At 54.4% G+C, this 20,768-nt stretch overlaps 1 protein-coding gene across 2 annotated transcripts in view; it reads left to right on the top strand.

The window, feature by feature from the left end:
- The window catches only part of LOC119950893 (C-type lectin domain family 10 member A-like), a 33,464-nt gene extending 12,903 nt beyond the window's left edge, over positions 1-20,561 (top strand). For both annotated transcript variants that reach the window (XM_038773802.1, XM_038773803.1), the window contains 5 exons: positions 12,778-12,885; positions 13,875-14,042; positions 14,579-14,730; positions 15,068-15,180; positions 20,051-20,561. In XM_038773802.1, coding sequence (XP_038629730.1) covers positions 12,778-12,885; positions 13,875-14,042; positions 14,579-14,730; positions 15,068-15,180; positions 20,051-20,213 — 704 coding nt within the window. In that variant the 3' untranslated portion in view covers positions 20,214-20,561. The remainder of the gene's footprint in view (positions 1-12,777; positions 12,886-13,874; positions 14,043-14,578; positions 14,731-15,067; positions 15,181-20,050) is intronic.
- The last annotated feature ends 207 nt before the right edge of the window (positions 20,562-20,768 follow it).

Raw genomic sequence — 20,768 nt, 5'->3', positions numbered from 1 at the left:
AGGGACAGTGCTTAAACATCCTTTCTTAAAGGTACTCCTCACATGACACCCCTCCTACACACCTGAGAATTAGCTACTGGAGGAGCTCCCCACAAGAATCTAAACCCCAAACTGGAAGCAGTTCGGGGAAGGAGACCCTGTGGGGATTGGAGTGTGGAGATTTATTATTATGAATAGTGTAGAATAAAGTGAGTTGTACCCTGTCAGTTTGGTCTCTAATGGAGTCCTTGCCTCCTCTGTAACACTGGCGATGAAGTCCAAGTTGAGCTGCCGTAAGTGCTGCGACCTTGGATCGTTTTCGACTACTTCGGGAGGCCGCTGTCCGACCGCCATACATCGGTAAACTTGAGCTTTTTGACACCGACTCGGACGATTGGACCCAGAATGTTGCACGATTTCAACTTTTTTTCCACACGAACGCCATCACCAGTGACGATTGACAGACGACAGGGCGGACCAACGTATGCACTAATCAGGAACTTGTCTTACCCAGACAGCCGGACGTGTTGCTGTTCACCACGCTGCTCGACCGGCTTGTTGTCACCTAAATCCACAGCCACCGATTATGGCCTGCCGGTACCGGTTCCATACCGCTTCGCGGAGGTGCGCAGGTGATGTGCCTTCGATTCACTGAAGCACAGAGAGCGAGTGAACATTAGGCTTTATTCATCATGAACTTGCCTAGCCAGAGTATGTAGTACAAATGAATGCAGCCCACAGGCGGCCGGTCTATATATAGCCCTGGTGAGGGCGGAGCCAGAGGCGCAGCCATACCGGGGTTACAGTGCAGTACCTGGAGCAGTTCATATCACCGACTTCCAGGTCATGGTCACATGTTACAGTATCGTGCATGTATATGGTGAATACATTCACGCCTTGTTAAAAAAATCAATCCAGGGGGGGGGGGGTGAACGTGGTGTAATTACTTATTCAGTCATATCTGGAGGCCGGATCGTTCTCACGTTCGAACCTCCGCAGCTCTGACGGTGCGGCGGGCACAGTTGTCACAGGTGGGTTTCCAGGGGCGTTGTGCCTGGAGCTTGAGCCTCAGTCCGCGAGTCGGAGGCGGTTGGGGTGCGGGGGGGGGGGGGGGGGGGGGGTGACGGCAGTGTCGGTGCGGTACAATACAGGAGACCCAGGGAGCGTACGGGGCACTGTGGGTGGCGCCGGGCAGCAGGAGGGGGGGGGGGCACGTTGGGGGAAACCAGCTGGGCGCCAGGTCCCGGAGGGAGACCGTATCTTGCCGTCCGTCCTGGTGCACGATGTAAGCGTACTGGGAGTTAGCATGGAGGCAGCTGGACCCTCTCAACCGGGGGCTGCTCTTATGGCTCCTCGTGTGCCTCCGAGAAGGACTGGTCCCGGAGTTTTCAGCCAAGCTGGAAGCAAGACCCCGGAGATGGACTTCCTGGGGAAGATAAACAAATGATCGTGAGGGGTCCTCATTCGTGGCTGTGCAGAGGAGCGATCTAATGGAGTGGAGGGCATCGGGGAGAAACCCCCAGTGGGGGTTCGGAGACTTCTAGATCTAAGGGACAAGAAGAACGACGGCCTTCCATACCATCGTGTTCTCCCTCTCCACCTGCCCGTTTCCCTGCGGGTTATAGCTTGTAGTCCTGATCGAGGCGATGCCTTTGTTTGATCAGGTACTGACCGCGGAGCTTCCTCCGGCTCACCGTTCCCAGGATGACGGACGCCAGTATCGAGTGGGAAACCAAGGCCAGGAATGAAGCTCCGGACAATCGCGCAGGAGCATCGTCCCTGGCAACGAACAAGCTGCCATTTCCCCCCAAGAGGGCCGCACACATTTCCTGGAGGACTTCGCACTGAGGAGCCAACCCTACCGCTGCTCTGTGTGACTGGCCCCAGAAACGACACCTATCCCGGGTAACACTGCTGTTAACTGGACACCCGACCGAGATGGAACTGGAAAATGGAGCCTCAGTCCCCGGTCGTCAGTCTTTGCAACGTTTACCACCTGCCGACAGGTCTTCAGCCACGAGAGGTTCGCAACCCGGGGGCCCAACTGGCCACATATCCCGGGAACTATTCGAAATCTAGGGCACCACCCATACATAGACCAGTCCGCGTGCCTACCATTGGTGGTAGTTCGAGGCAACGGGTCCTCCCTGGGGCACGATTGGCTATGTCACCGACATTTGGTATTGCAACGCGTGCCCGATGTAGCCCTGTGTACCAGATGGAGTTCTGTCCAAGTTCTGGTCGGTTTTCGTCAAGGCCTCGGGACCTTGTTTTTAACAGTAACTTCATTTGAAGCCTACTTGTGACATTAAGCGATTTAATTTTATTTTTTCATTTCATTTCATTATAGGCGCTATGGCCACATAAATGAGAAAAAACACTCAACCACATATTTCAGCGCCTGCCCTGTGCCATACGCAGTTTCGCACCAAGGTGGACCAGGAATTAGACCGTTTGGAGCAGCTGCCGATTATTCGCCCATGTCCACTATGTCGATTGGGCCACGCCTTGGTCCCTGTGTTGAAGCCGTTGTAGCTCTCTGGTGACTATTAAATGACCGTGAACTAGGTATCCCACCTTGACCGTTACCCTGGTCCCCTCGATCGAGAAATCTTCACGTCTGGCACAGCGGCGGAGAAACGTTCACTAAGCGGGACATGAGTCATGCGTACTTTGTAGCCGTGCTCGAGACAAGTTCCCCGGAAATAGACAAGTTCCCGGAAATATGTGACAATCAATACCCATCGGGGATTGTATATGAAGTTGCTGGTCGGAGTCCTCCTCGGCTTGTGTGATATTCCAGAGGGTTATGAGAGACAGCTTGCGAGGATTGCCAAGGGTGGCCGTCTACCTGGACGATATCTCAGATACCGAGACTGTCGCACCAGAACACGTGGGAGAACCTAACCGAGGGTCCTCGAGCGGTTTGCTTGGGCCAGGGTCCGCCTCCGGAGGGATAAGTGTGGTTTTCCACGTGGTCGGGAGGACACGTATCGCGGTTACTGGGGTGGATAGCAGAGGCCATCCATCCAGTGGAGGAAAAGGTGCGGGGCGATTCGCCCAACTCCCATCCCTCGTAACTACATGAAGCTCCATCCCCGGTACTCTACACAGCTGTCCAGACGTGGCTGTACTGCCCCTGGAACTCCGCCCGCAACCCAGGTGGCCATGGAACTTTCCACCTGAAGACAGTGGACATTTCTCAGGGGTGGGGGGGGGGGGGGTGGAGATGTTACGACCCTCTAACAGGGACAGAGCTGTATAACATTTGCATCCGCTCCTACATAACTTAGAATTATCTACTCAGGTGACTAGGGGACGGAGCTCCCTCCTAATTGGAGGAGCTGGATACAGGATATAAGCCCCACCTGGAAGCACTTGGGAAAGAGACCTTGTGGGGAGTGGAATGTGGAGAGGAGTGATTATTGTGAATAGAGTTGAATAAAGTGAGATTGTACTCTGTCAGCCTGGCCTCTTGTGGAGTCCTTTGCCTCCATCTACAACACGAAGGTTGTAGCACAGGAGGAGTTACAGAGATAGGGGGGATTGTAGGGGCTGGAGGAGGCTACAGAGATAGGGAGGGGTGTAGATGCTTGTGGTGAATGTGGATTCACACCGGATTATAGATCTGTAAATACATGTGTCTGTATTGTAGTGCAGTTGCACTACCTGTCCTCCAGGGGGAGTAGCTCTGGGAATGCTCGAGTTGTACGGGGCTTCTCCCTTGGCTCTGCCCAGGACTCCTCCCCCGGAAGCTGCTGTATAAAAGATCAGTGCCACATGGTCAGCCGGCCAGTTCGCCGAAAGTTCAATGGCTAATAGGCGGCTCTGTTGTGAGTATATTAAAACCGCTATTCTAATCCTACAGCACGTGTTCGTAGAATTTTTGGTTCCAACAATTTAATATACTCAGGAAACAGTCGAAGAAATCATGGAAGCAGCCCTCAAGCCCGGACGCCTAGAACTCGACCCAGAGGATGCAGAGGCTAAGGAAATTTTTTCCCACTGGCTGAGATGTTTTAAAAGCCTACCTGGCAGAAGCCAGCACCGCCGGAACAACGGAGGAAACAAAACTCAGCCTACTTGCACGCAAGGGTAAGCCACAGATATCCACACAGCTGAATCCGGCCGGTTCTTACAACCGCAGCCTTGGCAATATTGGACAAAATGTATGTTAGGCCCATTAACGAGGTTTATGCACGGCACGTGTTTACGACTCGTCGTCAGCGGCCTACAGAAACGCTAGCCGAGTTTGTAAGGGATTGAACAATCTTTCCAATGACTGTATCATCAAGCCGTTACCCCACCGCGTCTGAACATAGGGACCTTGCTGTGCGGGATGTTTTCGTGGCGGGCCTTAGGTCTAACTATGTGCGCAAAGACTGCTAGAAAAGGGGGCCCAGGACTTAGACACTACTGGTGGAGGCGGCTACCACTATGGAAGTTTCCTTCCGCAGCCTCACATCGTTTCCCGCGGACCCCGCGACCTCATCGTGGACCCCTGACCACAGTCCCCCCAAGCCTGTGCCGCACGGCCTCCCAGCTACCCGCGCTGCCAAAGCCAGTTACTCTGCTGCCCCAGCCAGCTACTCGGCTGCTCCAGCCTGCCATTTCTGTGGCCAAAGCCAGCACCCGCGGCAGCACTGCCCGGCCCGTAACGCGACCTGCAGCAGGCTGCGGGCGAAAAGGACACTATGCCAGAGTGTGTCTGGCGAAGAAAGCCCCAGCCTCTAACCCTCCCACGGCTCAAAGCACTCGTTCCCTGAATTCACAGGCCTGCAGGCCCCGAAATGCTGCAGCCTGTATGCCGACTCCGGCCCCACCCGACATGTGTGACTCATGGGGGCGGCCATCTTGGCAATCCCCCTCCATGCGGCCGGCCATGTGCGACTCATGGGGGCAGCCATCTTGGCAATCCTCCTCCATGCGGCCGGCCATGTGCGACTCATGGGGGCGGCCATCTTGGGATCCATCCCCTTCAAAACTCTGAAACTCACCTCGACGACTACGAACTCAGAGGGCAGTCATCACAGGGCCACTCCAGCACAGCTGATCGAGCCGCCGACTACCCGCAACTCAGCGCAGTCACCCTGGATCAATCCCGCCCCAAGCACCTATGAAGTTCGATGGCGGAGGTCCAGATCAACGTGTACAGCACGCCATGCCTCTTTGACTCCGGGAGCACCGAGAGCTTATACATCCAGAGCTGGTAAGACGCTGTTCGCTTCTATTTTTTCCGGTGAGCCAAACTATCGCCCTCGCTTCGGGCTCCCACTCAGTCCAAATCCAAGGACGCACCGTTGCTACGCTCACAATTCGAGGCGCTAGTTATTCTAAATTTAAACTTTATGTCCTGCCCGACCTCTGCGCGCCACTCTTATTACGCCTGGATTTCCAGTGCAACCTCAAGAGCCTCACTCTCAGCTTCGGCGGGCCCCTGCCCCCACTCACTAGCTGCAGCCTAACCACGCTGCGCATCTCCCCCCCTCTGCTCTTCGCCAATCTAACTCCACATTGCAAGCCAGTAGCTACTCGCAGCAGGCGATACAGCCTACAGGATAGGGTCTTTATCCGATCGGAGGTCCGACGGCTGCTCAGTGAGGGGATCATAGAGGCCAGTAATAGTCCCTGGAGAGCTCAAGTGGTGGTCATCAAGACCGGGGAAAAATTTTGCATGGTCGTCGACTATAGCCAGACCATAAATCGCTTTACGCTCCTAGACGCGTATCCCTTCCCCAGAATTGCAGACATGGTTAATCAGATCGCCCAATATCGGCTATTTTCCACGGTGGATCTGAAGTCTGCATACCACCAGCTCCCAATCCGCCCGGAGGACCGCCACTACACGGCATTCGAGGCCGATGGCCGCCTCTTCCATTTCCTCCGGGTCCCTTTCAGCGTCACTAATGGGGTTTCGGTGTTCCAACGAGCAATGGACCGAATGGTAGACCAGTACGGGCTGCGGGCCACGTTTCCGTATCTGGACAATGTTACCATCTGCGGCTATGACCAGCAGGACCACGACGCCAACCTCCACCGTTTTCTCCAAACGGCACAGAAATTAAATCTCACTTATAACAAGGAGAAATGCGTTTTCCGCACAAACAGACTGGCCATCCTCGGCTATGTCGTGGAGAATGGAGTCCTGGGCCCAGACCCGGACCGCATGCCCCAAGGCCCTCAAACGGTGCTTGGGGTTCTTCTCATACTACGCCCAGTGGGTCCCTCAATATGCGGACAAAGCCCCCCCACTCTTTAAGGCCACACGATTTCCCTGTCAGCTGAGGCGCGCCAGGCCTTCAGCTGCATCAAGGAGGACATTGCCAAAGCAGCCATGCGGGCGGTGGATGAATCCACTCCCTTACAGGTTGAGAGCGACGCCTCAGAGGTAGCTCTAGCAGCCACTTTAAATCAGGCAGGGAGGCCCGTTGCATTTTTCCTCCCGTACCCTATCCGCTTCAGAACTCCGACACTCCTCAGTCGAGAAGGAAGCACAAGCCATCGTGGAGGCTGTTCGTCACTGGAGGCACTACCTCGCAGGTAGGAGGTTCACCCTCATCACCGACCAACGATCGGTTGCCTTTATGTTTGACAACTCGCAAAGGGGCAAAATAAAAAATGATAAAATCCTTCGGTGGAGGATCGAACTCTCCACCTATAGTTACGATATTAAATATCGACCGGGGAAGCTCAACGAGCCCTCGGGTGCCCTATCATGCGCCAGCGCGCAGATCAGCCGTCTGAAAGCCATCCACGTTGATCTCTGCCATCCAGGGGTCACCCGGCTCGCCCACTACATCAGAGCCCGAAACCTGCCTTTCTCCAACGGGAGGTAAAAAGCGGTCACCAGGGACTGCCCGATCTGTGCAGAGTGCAAACCGCACTTCTATAGACCAGGACAGGGCCCACCTGGTCAAGGCTTCTAGGCCCTTTGAACGCCTTGCGATCGATTTCAAAGGGCCACTCCCCTCCACTAACAAGAACATTTATTTCCTCAACATCATTGACGAGTTCTCCCGATTCCCTTTTGCCATTCCATGCCCTGATATGACCTCCCACACAGTCATTAGGGCCCTGCATAGTGTCTTCACCCTGTTCGGTTTCCCCAGCTACGTGCACAGCGACCGGGGTTCGTCCTTTATGAGCGACGAGCTGCGTCAGTACCTGCTCGACAAGGGCATCGCCTCGAGCAGGACTACCAGTTACAACCCCAGGGGGAACGGGCAGGTTGAGAGGGAGAACGCGACGGTCTGGAAGACCGTCCTACTGACCCTCCCGTCTAGAAAACTCCAAGTCTCCCAATGGCAAGAATTCCTCCCAGACGCGCTCCACGCTATCAGATCCCTCCTCTGTACAGGTACAATCAAACCCCTCACGAGCGACTCTTCATTTTTTCTAGGGGCACTACCACGGGAGTCTCACTTCCGGCGTGGCTGAGGACACCAGGCCCGGTCCTCCTGAGGAAGCACGTCAGGGGGCACAAAACTGACCCCCTTGTTGAAAAGGTGCACCTCCTCCATTCCAACCCCCAGTATGCATTTGTGGAGTTCCCGGACGGTCGCCAGGACACAGTATCCCTTCTGGACCTGGCACCCGCTGGATCCAGCCCCCCCCTACCCCCGCTGAGGAACCCCTTACCCCGTTCCCTATGCTGCCGCCCCCTCGCGCCCCCGATTCCGCAAGCTCACCCCACCGGTTCCACACGCCAGAACCAGCCCGCCCCCAGCGCCCCCAGTCTCCGGTCGAGCCAGAGGTGTATAAAGTTCGGACGGGACCCGCCCCGGAGTCTGCCATCGTACCGCAGCTCTCAACACCCACACAGCCACCGCAAGAGGCTGCAACCCCGATGCTCCGCATATCGAAAAGAACAATTCATCCACCGGACAGAATAACTCTGTGAGCCACCACCCCCGCTGGGATCGATTTTTTCACAGGGGGTGAATGTGATGAATGTGATTCACACCGGATTATAATCTGTATATACATGTGTCTGTATTGTAAGTGCAGTTGCACTACCTGTCCTCCAGGGGGAGTAGCTCTGGGAATGCTCGAGTTGTACGGGGCTTTTCCCTTGGCTCTGCCCAGGACTCCTCCCCCGGAAGCTGCTGTATAAAAGATCAGTGCCACATGGTCAGCCGGCCAGTTCACCGAAAGTTCAATGGCTAATAGGCTGGCTCTGTTGTGAGTATATTAAAACCGCTATTCTAATCCTACAAGCACGTGTCCGTAGAATTGTTGGTTCCAACAATGCTGGAGGAGGTTACAGAGATAGGGAGGATAATAGGCGGCGGGGGAGGTTACAGAGATAGAGATAGAGAAATACAGCACAGAACAGGCCCTTCGGCCCACGATGTTGTGCCGAACTTTTGTCCTAGGTTAATCATAGAATTTTGGACACTAAGGGCAATTTATCATGGCCAATCCACCCAACCTGCACATCTTTGGACTGTGGGAGGAAACCTGAGCACCCGGAGGAAACCCACGCACACACGGGGAGGAAGTGCAGACTCCACACAGACAGTGACGCAAGTCGAAATCGAACTTGGGACCCTGTAGCTGTGAAGCAATTGTGCTATCCACAATGCTACCGTGCTGCCCTTAAGAAGAAATTAATCTCACTCCATTATTCTACCCTAATCCATGTACCTATCCAATAGCCGCTTGAAGGTCCCTAACGTTTCCGACTCAACTACTTCCACAGGCAGTGCATTCCATGCCCCCACTACTCTCTGGGTAAAGAACCTACCTCTGACATGCCCCCTATATCTTCCACCATTTACCTTAAATTTATGTCCCCTTGTAATGGTTTGTTCCACCCGGGGATAAAGTCTATGACTGTCTATCTATTCCCCTGATCATCTTATAAACCTCTATCAAGTCGCCCATCATCCTTCTCCGTTCTAATGAGAAAAGGCCTAGCACCCTCAACCTTTCCTCGTAAGACCTACTCTCCATTCCAGGCAACATCCTGGTAAATCTCCTTTGCACCTTTTCCAAAGCTTCCACATCCTTCCTAAAATGAAGTGACCAGAACTGCACACAGTACTCCAAATGTGGCCTCACCAAGGTTTTGTACAGCTGCATCATCATCTCACGGCTCTTAAATTCAATCCCTCTGTTAATGAACGCTAGCACACCATAGGCCTTCTTCACAGCTCTATCCACTTGAGGGCAACTTTCAAAGATCTATGAACATAGACCCCAAGATCTCTCTGCACCTCTACATTGCCAAGAACCCTACCGTTATCCAACTGGCCAAATTTCCCACTATCCCATGCCTCCTTACTTTCCGCATTCATATTTGTCCTTCCAAAATGGACAACCTCACACTTGTCAGGGTTAAACTCCATCTGCCACTTCTCAGCCCAGCTCTGCATCCTATCTATGTCTCTTTGAAGCCGACAACAGCCCTCCTTACTATCGACAACTCCACCAATCTTCGTATCATCTGCAAATTTACTCACCCACCCTTCAACTCCCTCATCCAAGTCGTTAATGAAAATCACAAACAGCAGAGTACCCAGAACTGATCCCTGCGGTACGCCACTGGTAACTGGGCTCCAGGCTGAATATTTGCCATCCACCACCACTCTCTGTCTTCTATCGGTTAGCCAGTTCGTTATTCAACTGGCCAAATTTCCCACTATCCCATGCCTCCTTACTTTCTGCATAAGCCTACCATGGGGAACCTTATCAAATGCCTTACTAAAATCCATGTACACTACATCCACTGCTTTACCTTCATCCACATGCTTGGTCACCACCTCAAAGAAGTCAATAAGACTTGTAAGGCAAGACCTACCCCTCACAAATCCATGCTGACTATCCCTAATCAAGCAGTTTCTTTCCAGATGCTCAGAAATCCTATCCCTCAGTACTCTTTCCATTACTTTGCCTACCACCGAAGTAAGACTAACTGGCCTGTAATTCCCAGGGTTATCCTTATTCCCTTTTTTGAACAGGGGCACGACATTCGTCACTCTCCAATCCTCTGGTACCACCCCTGTTGACAGCGAGGACGAAAAGATCATTGCCAACGGCTCTGCAATTTAATTTCTTGCTTCCCATAGAATCCTTGGATATATCCCGTCAGGCCCGGGGGACTTGTCTATCCTCAAGTTTTTCAAAACGCCCAACACATCTTCCTTCCTAACAAGTGTCTCCTCGAGCTTACCAGTCTGTTTCACACTGTCCTCTCCAACAATATGGCCCCTCTCGTTTGTAAATACTGAAGAAAAATACTTGTTCAAGACCTCTCCTATCTCTTCAGACTCAAAACACAATCTCCCGCTACTGTCCTTGATCGGACCTACCCTCGCTCTAGTCATTCTCATATTTTTCACATATGTGTAAAAGGCCTTGGGGTTTTCCTTGATCCTGCCCGCCAAAGATTTTTCATGCCCTCTCTTAGCTCTCCTAATCCCTTTCTTCAGTTCCCTCCTGGCTATCTTGTATCCCTCCAGCGCCCTGTCTGAACCTTGTTTCCTCAGCCTTACATAAGTCTCCTTCTTCCTCTTAACAAGACATTCAACCTCTCTTGTCAACCATGGTTCCGTAACTCGACCATCTCTTCCCTGCCTGACAGGGACATACATATCAAAAACACGCAGTACCTGTTCCTTGAACAAGTTCCAAATTTCACTTGTGTCCTTCCCTGACAGCCTATGTTTCCAACTTATGCACTTCAATTCTTGTCTGACAGCATTGTATTTACCCTTCCCCCAATTGTAAACCTTGCCCTGTTGCACACACCTATCCCTCTCCATTACTAAAGTGAAAGTCACAGAATTGTGGTCACTACCTCCAAAATGCTCCCCCACTAACAAATCTATCACCTGCCCTGGTTCATTACCAAGTACCAAATCCAATATGGCCTCCCCTCTGGTCGGACAATCTACATACTGTGTTAGAAAAGCTTCCTGGACACACTGCACAAACACTACCCCATCCAAACTATTTGATCTAAAGAGTTTTCACTCAATGTTTGGGAAGTTGAAGTCACTCATGACTACTACCCTGTGACTTCTGCACCTTTCCAAAATCTGTTTCCCAATCGGTTCCACCACATCTCTGCTGCTATTGGGGGCCTATAGAAAACTCCCAACAAGGTGACTGCTCCTTTCCTATTTCTGACTTCAACCCATATGACCTCAGTAGGCAGATCCCCCTCGAACTGCCTTTCTGCAGCTGTTATACTATCTCTAATTAACAATGCCACCCCCCCACCTCTTTTACCATCCTCCCTAATCTTGTTGAAACATCTATAACCAGGGACCTCCAACAACCATTTCTGCCCCTCTTCTATCCAAGTTTCCGTGATGGCCACCACATCATAGTCCCAAGTACCGATCCATGCCTTAAGTTCACCCACCCTATTCCTGATGCTTTTTGCATTGAAGTATACACATTTCAACCCTTCTTCTTGCCTGCAAGTACTCTCCTTTGTCAGTGTTACCTTCCCCACTGCATCACTACACGCTTTGGCGTCCTGAATATCGGCTTCCTTAGTTGCTGGACTACAAATCCGGTTCCCATTCCGCTGCTAAATTAGTTGAAACCCTCCCGAAGACTACTAGAAAACCTCCCGCCCAGGATATTGGTGCCCCTCTGGTTCAGATGCAACCCGTCCTGCTTGTGCAGGTCCCACCTTCCCCAGAATGCGCTCCAATTATCCAAATACCTGAAGCCCTCCCTCCTACACCATTCCTGCAGCCACTTGTTCAACTACACTCTCTCCCTATTCCTAGCCTCGCTATCACGTGGCACAGGCAACAAACCAGAGCTGGTAACTCTGTCTGTTCTGGCCTTTAACTTCCAGCCTAACTCCCTAAACTTGTTTATTACCTCCACACCCCTTGTCCTACCTATGTCGTTGGTACCAATGTGCACCACGACTTCTGGCTGCTCACCCTCCCCCTTCAGGATCCTGAAGACACGATCCAAGACATCCCTGGCCCTGGCACCCGGGAGGCAACATACCTTCCGGGAGTCTCGCTCGCGACCACAGAATCTCCTATCTATTCCCCTAACCATTGAATCTCCTATTACTATTGCTTTTCTATGCTCCCCCCTTCCCTTCTGAACCCCAGTCTCAGTGCCAGAGACCTGGCCGCTAGGGCCTTCCCCCCGGTAGGTCATCCCCCCAACAGCATCCAAAACTGTTTTGAAGGGGAACGGCCACAAGGGATCTCTGCACTGTGTGCCTGTTAGTTTTCTTTTCCCTGACTGTAACCCAGCTACTCTTGTCCAGTACCTTGGGTGTGATAGGGAGGGATGCTGCGGGTGTGGGAGGTTACATGGAGATTGATTCTGATCCAAGTGGAACAGGAGGGGGTCCAGTTCATTGGCAGCACGGTAGCCTTGTGGATAGCACAATTGCTTCACAGCTCCAGGTTCCCAGGTTTGATTCCAGCTTGGGTCACTGTCTGTGTGGAGTCTGCACATCCTCCCCGTGTGTGCGTGGGTTTCCTCCGGGTGCTCTGGTTTCCTCCCACAGTCCAAAGATGTGCAGGTTAGGTGGATTGGCCATGATAAATTGCCCTTAGTGTTGGGTGGAGTTACTGGGTTATGGGGATAAGGTCAAGGTGTTGACCTTGGGTAGGGTGCTTTTTCCACGAGCCGGTGCAGACTCGATGGGCCGAATGGCCTCCTTCTGCACTGTAAATTTTATGATATCTATGATTGTGGGGTTTGGGGAGGGTGTCTGCCATGTGAAAGCGTTGGCAGTAGGATGGGATGAGGGCGGGGTAGCTTCCTGTTGACCCTGTCTGCTTTCTCTGCCCCTCACGTTCATTACAGGTTTGAAGAATCGCCAGGGTCTGGGGTCGAACTGGAGCAAACTGGCCCTGGCCTTGCTCGCAATCGCTGGAGTGTTAGCTGTCACGACTTTGGTGTTATTCTTTGAGGGTGAGAATTCAACTTGCATACGTTTCAACTGGTCTCTGGTACAGGAGAGGCCATTGACAGGCCCCATGCCCTGTGCTGCAGACGAACGTCCTCAGCCCATCCCCTCTGCATCTACCCCCCATCAACATCTCCTTCTGTTCCTGTTTCCACCCATCCCCTCCTCCGACCTCCTTATCCGACTCTTTCCCCCCCCCCCCCCCCCCCCCACACCCACTAAACACACCACAAAGATTCACTCCCTGTGGGTGTGAGTTTCATATCCCCCCCCAATTCTCTGTACGTGAGAGGTTTCTCACGTATTTCCCTGTATTGACTTTGTCACCGACTATCTCATCTCGACAGCTTCCCGCTCCACCCCCAACTTCTGGTCTTGCTTTCACTGTATTTGTCACTTCAACGTGGCCATTCTCCATCAGTACTGACCCTTCGATAGTGCAATGCTCCCTCAGTACTGACCTTCCGACAGTGCGGCGCTCCCTCAGTACTGTTCCTCCGATAGTGCAGCACTTCCGCAGTACTGACCCTCCGACGATGCGGCACTCCCTCGGTACTGACCCTCCGACGATGCGGCGCACCCTCAGTACTGACCCTCCGACGATGTAGCGCACTCTCAGTAGTGACCCTCCGACAGTGCGGCGCTCCCTCAGGGCTGATCCTCCAGCAGTGCAGCATTCCCTCAGTGCTGATCCTCCGGCAGTGCAGCATTCCCTCAGTACTGTCCCTCCGACGATGTAGCGCACTCTCAGTAGTGACCCTCCGACAGTGCGGCCCTCCCTCAGTGCTGATCCTCCGGCAGTGCAGCATTCCCTCAGTACTGACCCTCCGACAGTGCAGCACTACTTCAGTACGACAGAGTGGCACTCCCTCAGAACTGATCCTCCAATAGTGTAGCACTCCCTTCGTACTGACTGTTCAACTGTGCGGTGCTCCCTCTACTGACTCTGACGGTACGGCTCTGCCTCAACTCTGACCCTCTGATTGTTCCGCAGGCTCAGATGTGCAGCGCTCAGTGACCCTGCAGAAGGCGGCTGCCGCGAGCATGGAATCTGAGAAAAACTCGCTTATAACCCAAATGGCTGAGCAGGACAACGCAGGCAATTGCGCCAAGTTCCAAGATGTCTTCCTCAGCTGGTTGACCTCCTTTTGCAAGTTCGTCAGTAAGTCCCCCTGAGGCCTCCTTCTGATCCAACAGCTCTTTAACGTCCTTTGCGTCCATGCCTGCCCTGCGCACATCCCCTTTAAACCTACCAGCTCTTAAACTTCGATCAATAATACCCCTCTCCCCCTTCCAAGGTCTAAACGCCTCTGCTAAGTTCAATCCGAAAGCATCATGCAGGAGCCAATCACTGACTGTTGTCAGGCAGAGCACTGTCCCTGCCAACCCACCAGTTTCCAGTTAACCACCAAACCGACTTCCTCCACACCTGGTTCCTAAGGTCCACTCAGTGCCCAGTTGGCTTCTCCCTTCCAAAATAAAAATGCTGGGAACGCAGTGTGCTGGCAAAGCAGACTGCTTCAACCTTGAGTCTTCTGCTCAAAGGTACATCTGAATTATGGGTCCGCGGACCGAAGTAATTAAAGGAAATGAGAACAAAGGAAATAAATAGGAAAGACTCGAACAGTGAATTTCATGAATTAATTCCATCTCTCCTCTCTACCCTCCACCCCACTCCCACCCTGTGCACATACTAAGACTGCAGCAGTGAATTGTGCCACAGATTCTGGACCCCATACGGTGGCAACTGCTACTACTTCTCGACCAATGTCCTGGACTGGGAGGAGAGCCGCCAAAACTGTATCTCTCAGGGTTCTGAGCTCTTGGTGATTCGCAACAAGAAGGAGCAGGTGAGCAATTGTGAGAGAGTCGGGTGGTGGCGGCACAGCCTGAAACGCACCAGCCTTATCTCGTGGGAGTGTTTGGTGGGGACAGTGTAGAGGGAGCTTTACTCTGTATCTAACCCCGTGCTGTCCCTCTCCTGGGAGTTTTTGATGGGGACAGTGTAGAGGGAGCTTTACTCTGTATCTAACCCCGTGCTGTACCTGTCCTGGGAGTGTTTGATGGGATCACTGTGGAGGAGATTTACTATGTATCTAACCCCGAGCTGTACATGTCCTGGGAGTGTTTTATGGGGACCGTGTAGTTGCTGATTTACTCACTACCTTAACCCGTTCTGGTTTTCAGAAGTTCATCTCTGGCCATGATCTGCATAAAGTGTACTGGATTGGATTGACTGAGGTCCCTGAAGGGGGGAGGTGGAAGTGGGTCGATGGGACTGAACTCCAAGATGAGCTGAAGTGAGTGTTTAATTATAACTTTGCATAGAGTTCGGATGGGAACGAAAATCAGTTATAATTGTATATTGGACGGGCTTCCTTGCAAGAACCAGACCTGGTTTATTCTTGAAGTCAATGGCAAGGCCAGCTTTTATCACAGATTCCTATTGCCCCTTCAGGAAGTGGTGGTGAGCCGGCATCTTGAATTGCTGCTTCATTAATGACCTTCCTCCATCATGAGGTCAGATGTGGGGATGTTCGTAGATCATTCCACAATGTCCAGCTCAGACACTGAAGCAGTCCATGTCCAAATGCAACAAGATCTGGACAATATCCAGGCTTAGGCTGACCAGTGGCAAGTTGCATTCATGCCACACACGTGCCAAGTAATGTCCATCTCCGACAAGATGGCATTCCTTCCTCTCCCCCTGCCCCTCCCCTTCCTCCCCCTCCCTCTCCCCACCCTCCCCCTCCTCCTCCCACTCCCCCTTCCTCTCCCCCTCCCCCTTCCTTGCCCTCTCCCCCTCCCCTTCCTTGCCCTCCCCCCCCCCCCCCCCCCCCCCCCCCCCCCCCGCACTGTCAACATTCTGGGGGGTTAGCATTGGCCAGAAACTGAACTGGGACCAACTAGATAATAATAATCTTTATTGCCACAAGTAGGCTTACACTAAACACTGCAATGAAGTTACTGTGAAAAGCCCCCAGTCGCCTGTTCGGGTACACTGAGGGAGGATTCCGAATGTCCAGTTCACCTAACCAGCACAATGTTCGGGACTTGTGGGAGGAAACCGGAGCACCCGATGGAAACCCACGCAGACACTGGGAGAACGTGTAATCTCTGCACAGACAGTGACCCAAGCCGGGATTCGAACCCGGTACCCTGGCACTGTGAAGGAACAGTGCTAACCACTGTGCTACCGTGCCTGATGCGCTAGCAATTGCACTTAAAGACTCGAATCGGTACAAAAGAGGCTTTATTACAGTGAGATGTTAATCCTCTGACTGCAGCTGGTAGAATGGCAGCTCAGGAGAACTCCTTCTCCCCCTCCTTCTCCCCTCCCCCTCTCTCTCTCTCCCCCTCCCTCTCCCACTCCCTTTCCATCCCCTCCCTTTCCACCCCCTCCCCTCCCTCTCCCCCTCCCTCTCTCCCTCCCTCTCCCGCTCCCCCTCACTCTCCCTCCCTTTCCCCCTCTCTCTCCCTCTCCCACTCCCTTCCACCCCCTCCCTCCCTCCCCCTCCCTCCCTCCCTCCCTCCCCCCTCAGTCTCCCACTCCCCCTCACTCTCCCCCTCCCAGTCCCACCCACCTCCCTCTCCCACTCCCCTCCCTCTCCCACACCTCCTCCCTCTCCCACGCCTCCTCCTCTCCCACTCCTCCTCCCACTCCTCCTCCCTCTCCCACTCCTTCTCCCCCCCTCCCTCTCCCACTCCTTCTCCCCCTCCCTCTCCCCCTCCCCTTCCTCCTCCCCTCACCCTCCCCTTCCTCCTCCCCTCCAACTCCCCCTCCCTCCCTCTTCCCTCCCCGCCCCCTCCCTCTCCCCCTGCCCTCCCCTTCCTCCCCCTCCCTCTCCCCACCCTCCCCCTCCTCCTCTCCGCCCTCCCCCCTCCCCACCCTCCCCCTCCTCCTCCCCCTCCCTCCCACTCCCCCTTCCTTGCCCCCTCCCTCTCCCCCTCCCCCTTCCTTGCCCTCTCCCCCTCCCCTTCCTTGCCCTCTCCCCCTCCCCCTTCCTTGCCCCTCCCTCTCCCTTTCCCCCTCCCTCTCCCCCTCCCTCTCCTCCTCCCTCCCACTCCCCCCCCACTTCCACTCCCCCTCTTCCTCCCCCTTCTCCTCCCCTCACCGTTTCCACCTTTCACCCTCCCCTTTGCCCATCTCTCCTGTCCCCTTCTCCCCCTCCCCTGTCCCCTTCTCCCCCTCCCCTGTCCCCTTCTCCCCCTCCCCTGTCCCCTTTACCCCTCCGTTTCCTCCTCCCTCCCCCATCCTCTTCCCCCTCTCCTGCCCCTTCTCTCTCCCCCTTCCATCCCCCTCCTCCTTCCGCTTTCCTCCCTTCCCCTTTCCCCCCTCCCCTATTCCCCTCCCACCTCCCCTATTCCCCTCCCACCTCCCCTATTCCCCTCCCACCTACTCTTTTCCCCTCCCACCTACCCTTTTCCCCTCCCACCTCCCCTTTTCCCCTCCCACCTCCCCTTTTCCCCTCCCACCTCTCCTTTTCCCCTCCCACCTCTCCTTTTCCCCTCCCACCTCCCCTTTTCCCCTCCCACCTCCCCTTTCCCCTTCTTCCCCCCCTTTTCCCTTCCCCCTTCCTCCACCCTTTCCCCCTCTCCTTCCCCCTCCTTTTTTCCCCTTGCTCCTCTCATTTCCCTTCCTGTTCCCCCTCCCTCTTCCCCCTCCTCCTCCCTTCCCTCCACCCTATTCCCTCTTGCCCCTCCCTTTTCCTCTCCCTTCCCCCCTCCTTTCGCCCCCTTTTCTCTCTCCCCTCCCTTTCCCCCTCCCTTCCCCACTTGACGCTCCCTTCCCCCTTCCATTTCCCCCTTGCCCTTCCGTTCCCTCCTCCCTTTCCCCCTCCTTTCTCCCCCTCCACTCTCCCCCTCACTTTCCCCCTCCCTCTCCCCCTCCCTCTCCCTCTCCCTCTCTCCCTCCTCCTACCCCTCCCTCTCCCCTCCTCCTCCCCTCCCTCTTCCCCTCCTTCTTCCCCTCCCTCTTCCTCTCCTCCTCCCCCTCCCTCTCCCCCCCCCCTTTCTCCTCTCCCACTCCCCCGCCCTCTCCTCCCTCCCTCTCCTCCTCCCTCCCTCTCCTCCTCCCTCCCTCTCCTCCTCCTCCCTCTCCTCCTCCCTCCCTCTCCTCCTCCCTCCCTCTCCTCCTCCCTCCCTCTCCTCCTCCCTCCTCTCCTCCTCCCTCTCTCCCTCCCTGTCCCCCTCCCTTTCCCCCTCCCTCTCTCCCTCCACTCTCCCTCTCTCCCTCCCACTCTCCCTCTTCCTCCCCCTTCTCCTCCCCTCACCATTTCCCCATCTCCCCCTCACCTTTCACCCTCCCCTTTGCCCATCTCGCCTTTCATTCTCCCCTTTGCCCATCTCTCCTGTCCCGTTCTCCCCCTCCCCTGTTCCCTTTACCCCTCCGTTTCCTCCTCCCCTTCCCCTCTCCTCCTCCCCCTCTCCTGCCCCTTCTCCCTCCCCTTCCATCCCCCTCCTCCTTCCCCTCTCCCCTTCCCCCCCTCTTCTTTCCCCCTCCCACCTCCCCGACTCCCCTCCCACCTCCCCTTTTCTCCTCCCACCTCCCCTTTTCTCCTCCCACCTCCCCTTTTACCCTCCCACCTCCCCTTTCCCCTCCCCACCTCCCCTTTTCCCCTCCCACCTCCCCTTTTCCCCTCCCACCTCCCCTTTTCCCCTCCCACCTCCCCTTTTCCCCCCCACATCGCCTTTTCGCCTCCCACATCCCCCTTTCCCCATCCCCCCTTTTCCCTTCCCCCTTCCTCCACCCTTTTCCCCTCTCCCTCATCATGCTCCTTCCCCCTCCTTTTTTCCCCTTGCTCCTCTCATTTCCCTTCCTGTTCCCCCCCTGTTCCCCCTCCTCCTCCCTTTCCTCCACCCTATTCCCCCTTGCCCCTCCCTTTTCCTCTCCCTTCCCCCTCCCTTTCCCCCTCCTTTCACCCCCTCCCTTTTCCCTCTCCTCCTTCCTTTCCCTCTCCCTTTCCCCCTCCTTTTGCCCCCTACCTTTCCCTCTCCCCCTCCCTTTCCCCCTCCTTCCTCCCTTGACACTCCCTTTCCCCCTTCCATTTCCCCCTTGCCCTACCGTTCCCTCCTCCCTTTCCCCCTTCCTCCCTTGACGCTCCCTTTCCCCCTTCCATTTCCCCCTTGCCCTTCCGTTCCCTCCTCCCTTTCCCCCTCCTTTCTCCCCCTACCTTATCCCACCTCCTCCCTTTCTCCCTCCCTTTTCTCTCTGTCCCTGTCTGAATGGACTGTCAGATGCGGGGAAAGGCGGCAGGAGCAGCTTTGAGGAGATCAAGAGCAAGTTCCCTTCTCTGTCCTGGGTCCAAATAGGGAATATTCAATGATGATTGTGTTGTTGGTGACTGTGATCTGCTCAGGCATTAACTGGACAGCTGTGTTTCTAATGTTAGAGAACTGATCTCACTCTCTCTGTCATCTATCTCTCGCTCTCTCCCTTCCCCTCCATCATTCCTACTCCACCTCTCCTTCTCCCTCCCTCTTCCCGTGTATATCCCCCTCTCTCTCCCCCTCTACCCACATCTCTCCCTCTCGATCTCCACCCCTTTCAATCTATCTCTCTCTCTACCTTCCTCACCCTCCCTCCAATGTCCTCTCCCTGTATCACTTCCTCTCTCTCCCTCCCGCTCGCCATTCCTCCTCTGTCTCTCCCCATCACCCTCCTCTGACTCTCTCCCTCTCTCCCCATCTGGCTTTCTCTCTACCTGTCTCTCTTTATCTATATCTCCCTGTCTTCCACTCTCCCCCTCTTCTCTCTCTCGCGCTCTCCCTGTCTCTATCTCTCTCTCTCTACCTTCATTTCTCCCTCTATCTTTCAATCTCTTTCATCCTCTCTGCCCCTCTGTCTAACTCTCTTTCTTGATGTCTCTCTATCTGTCCTTCTATCTGCCTCTCTTTCTCTCTCTCTGTTTTTCTCTCTAACACTCTCCAATGTCTGTCTCTCTGTCACTCTATCTCTGTCTCTCTCCCCCTCTTATGCTCACCGTCTTATTTTGTGTCTTCCTTCATTTCTCCCTCTATATTTTACTCTCTCCCTCTCTCTGTCCCTCTCTCTAACTCACTGTCTCTCTCTCTCTCTCTCTATGTCCCGCTTTGCACCATTTGTTCCTCTCGCTCCCCCTCCCATTTTGCACCCGACGCATCACTGGTCTGCCTCCTTCCCATCTCCAGATACTGGGACAAAGACTACCCAGACAACTACTTTGATTACGATCTGGAGGAGTTCAAGAACTGTGGCCTGGTCCGGAGCAAAACCTGGGCCAATGCTGCCTGTAACCAGGCTTACCACTGGATCTGCAAACGCAAAGCCGAGAAACCGCCCATGAGCCTGTGAACCTGCACGTGCACAACCCACGAGGGATTGGGCAAATCAGAGCAGAAAGTGTTGATAATGTTACATCCGTAGGTTCCCTCCCCCGTTGGGCGCTTGAGTAGAAAATATGTTTTGTGGCATGAGGGCAATTGTGGGAGCAATGTAGCGGGAAATTGGATCCCCCAGAAGATGAGGTGAAGTCGGACGATAACCTCTGACCTCCTCCAGTCAGCCGGGGGCCGAGTGGCGATTGAAGTGACTGCGGCCTTTACCCAACTGGGCTGAGCAGCTATGGCCTCTGAGGGGGCCCTGGGGTTGCGCTCTTCACTTGTATGCACCACGCTACTTTCCTGAAATAAAGGAGCATTTCACCACACAGAAGTAGCTGCTCAACTCATTTCACCCTCCCCCTGGAGTAAAGCCATTCTTGTTGACGATTGGGCCTGTGCAAACTGTTGCATTACAACTTATGGTCAGACAAACATGCTAAAATTGGACTTAGCCTGGAGCTCCCGCTGCTCTTATCTCATGGCGTGCAGCCATCACTTTGGTACTGAGGGAGAGCACTACTGTCGA

The sequence above is a fragment of the Scyliorhinus canicula genome, chromosome 16 (genome assembly GCF_902713615.1).
Source record: "Scyliorhinus canicula chromosome 16, sScyCan1.1, whole genome shotgun sequence".
Taxonomy (NCBI): Eukaryota; Metazoa; Chordata; class Chondrichthyes; order Carcharhiniformes; family Scyliorhinidae; genus Scyliorhinus; species Scyliorhinus canicula.
This window is presented reverse-complemented; position numbering and strand designations above follow the sequence as displayed.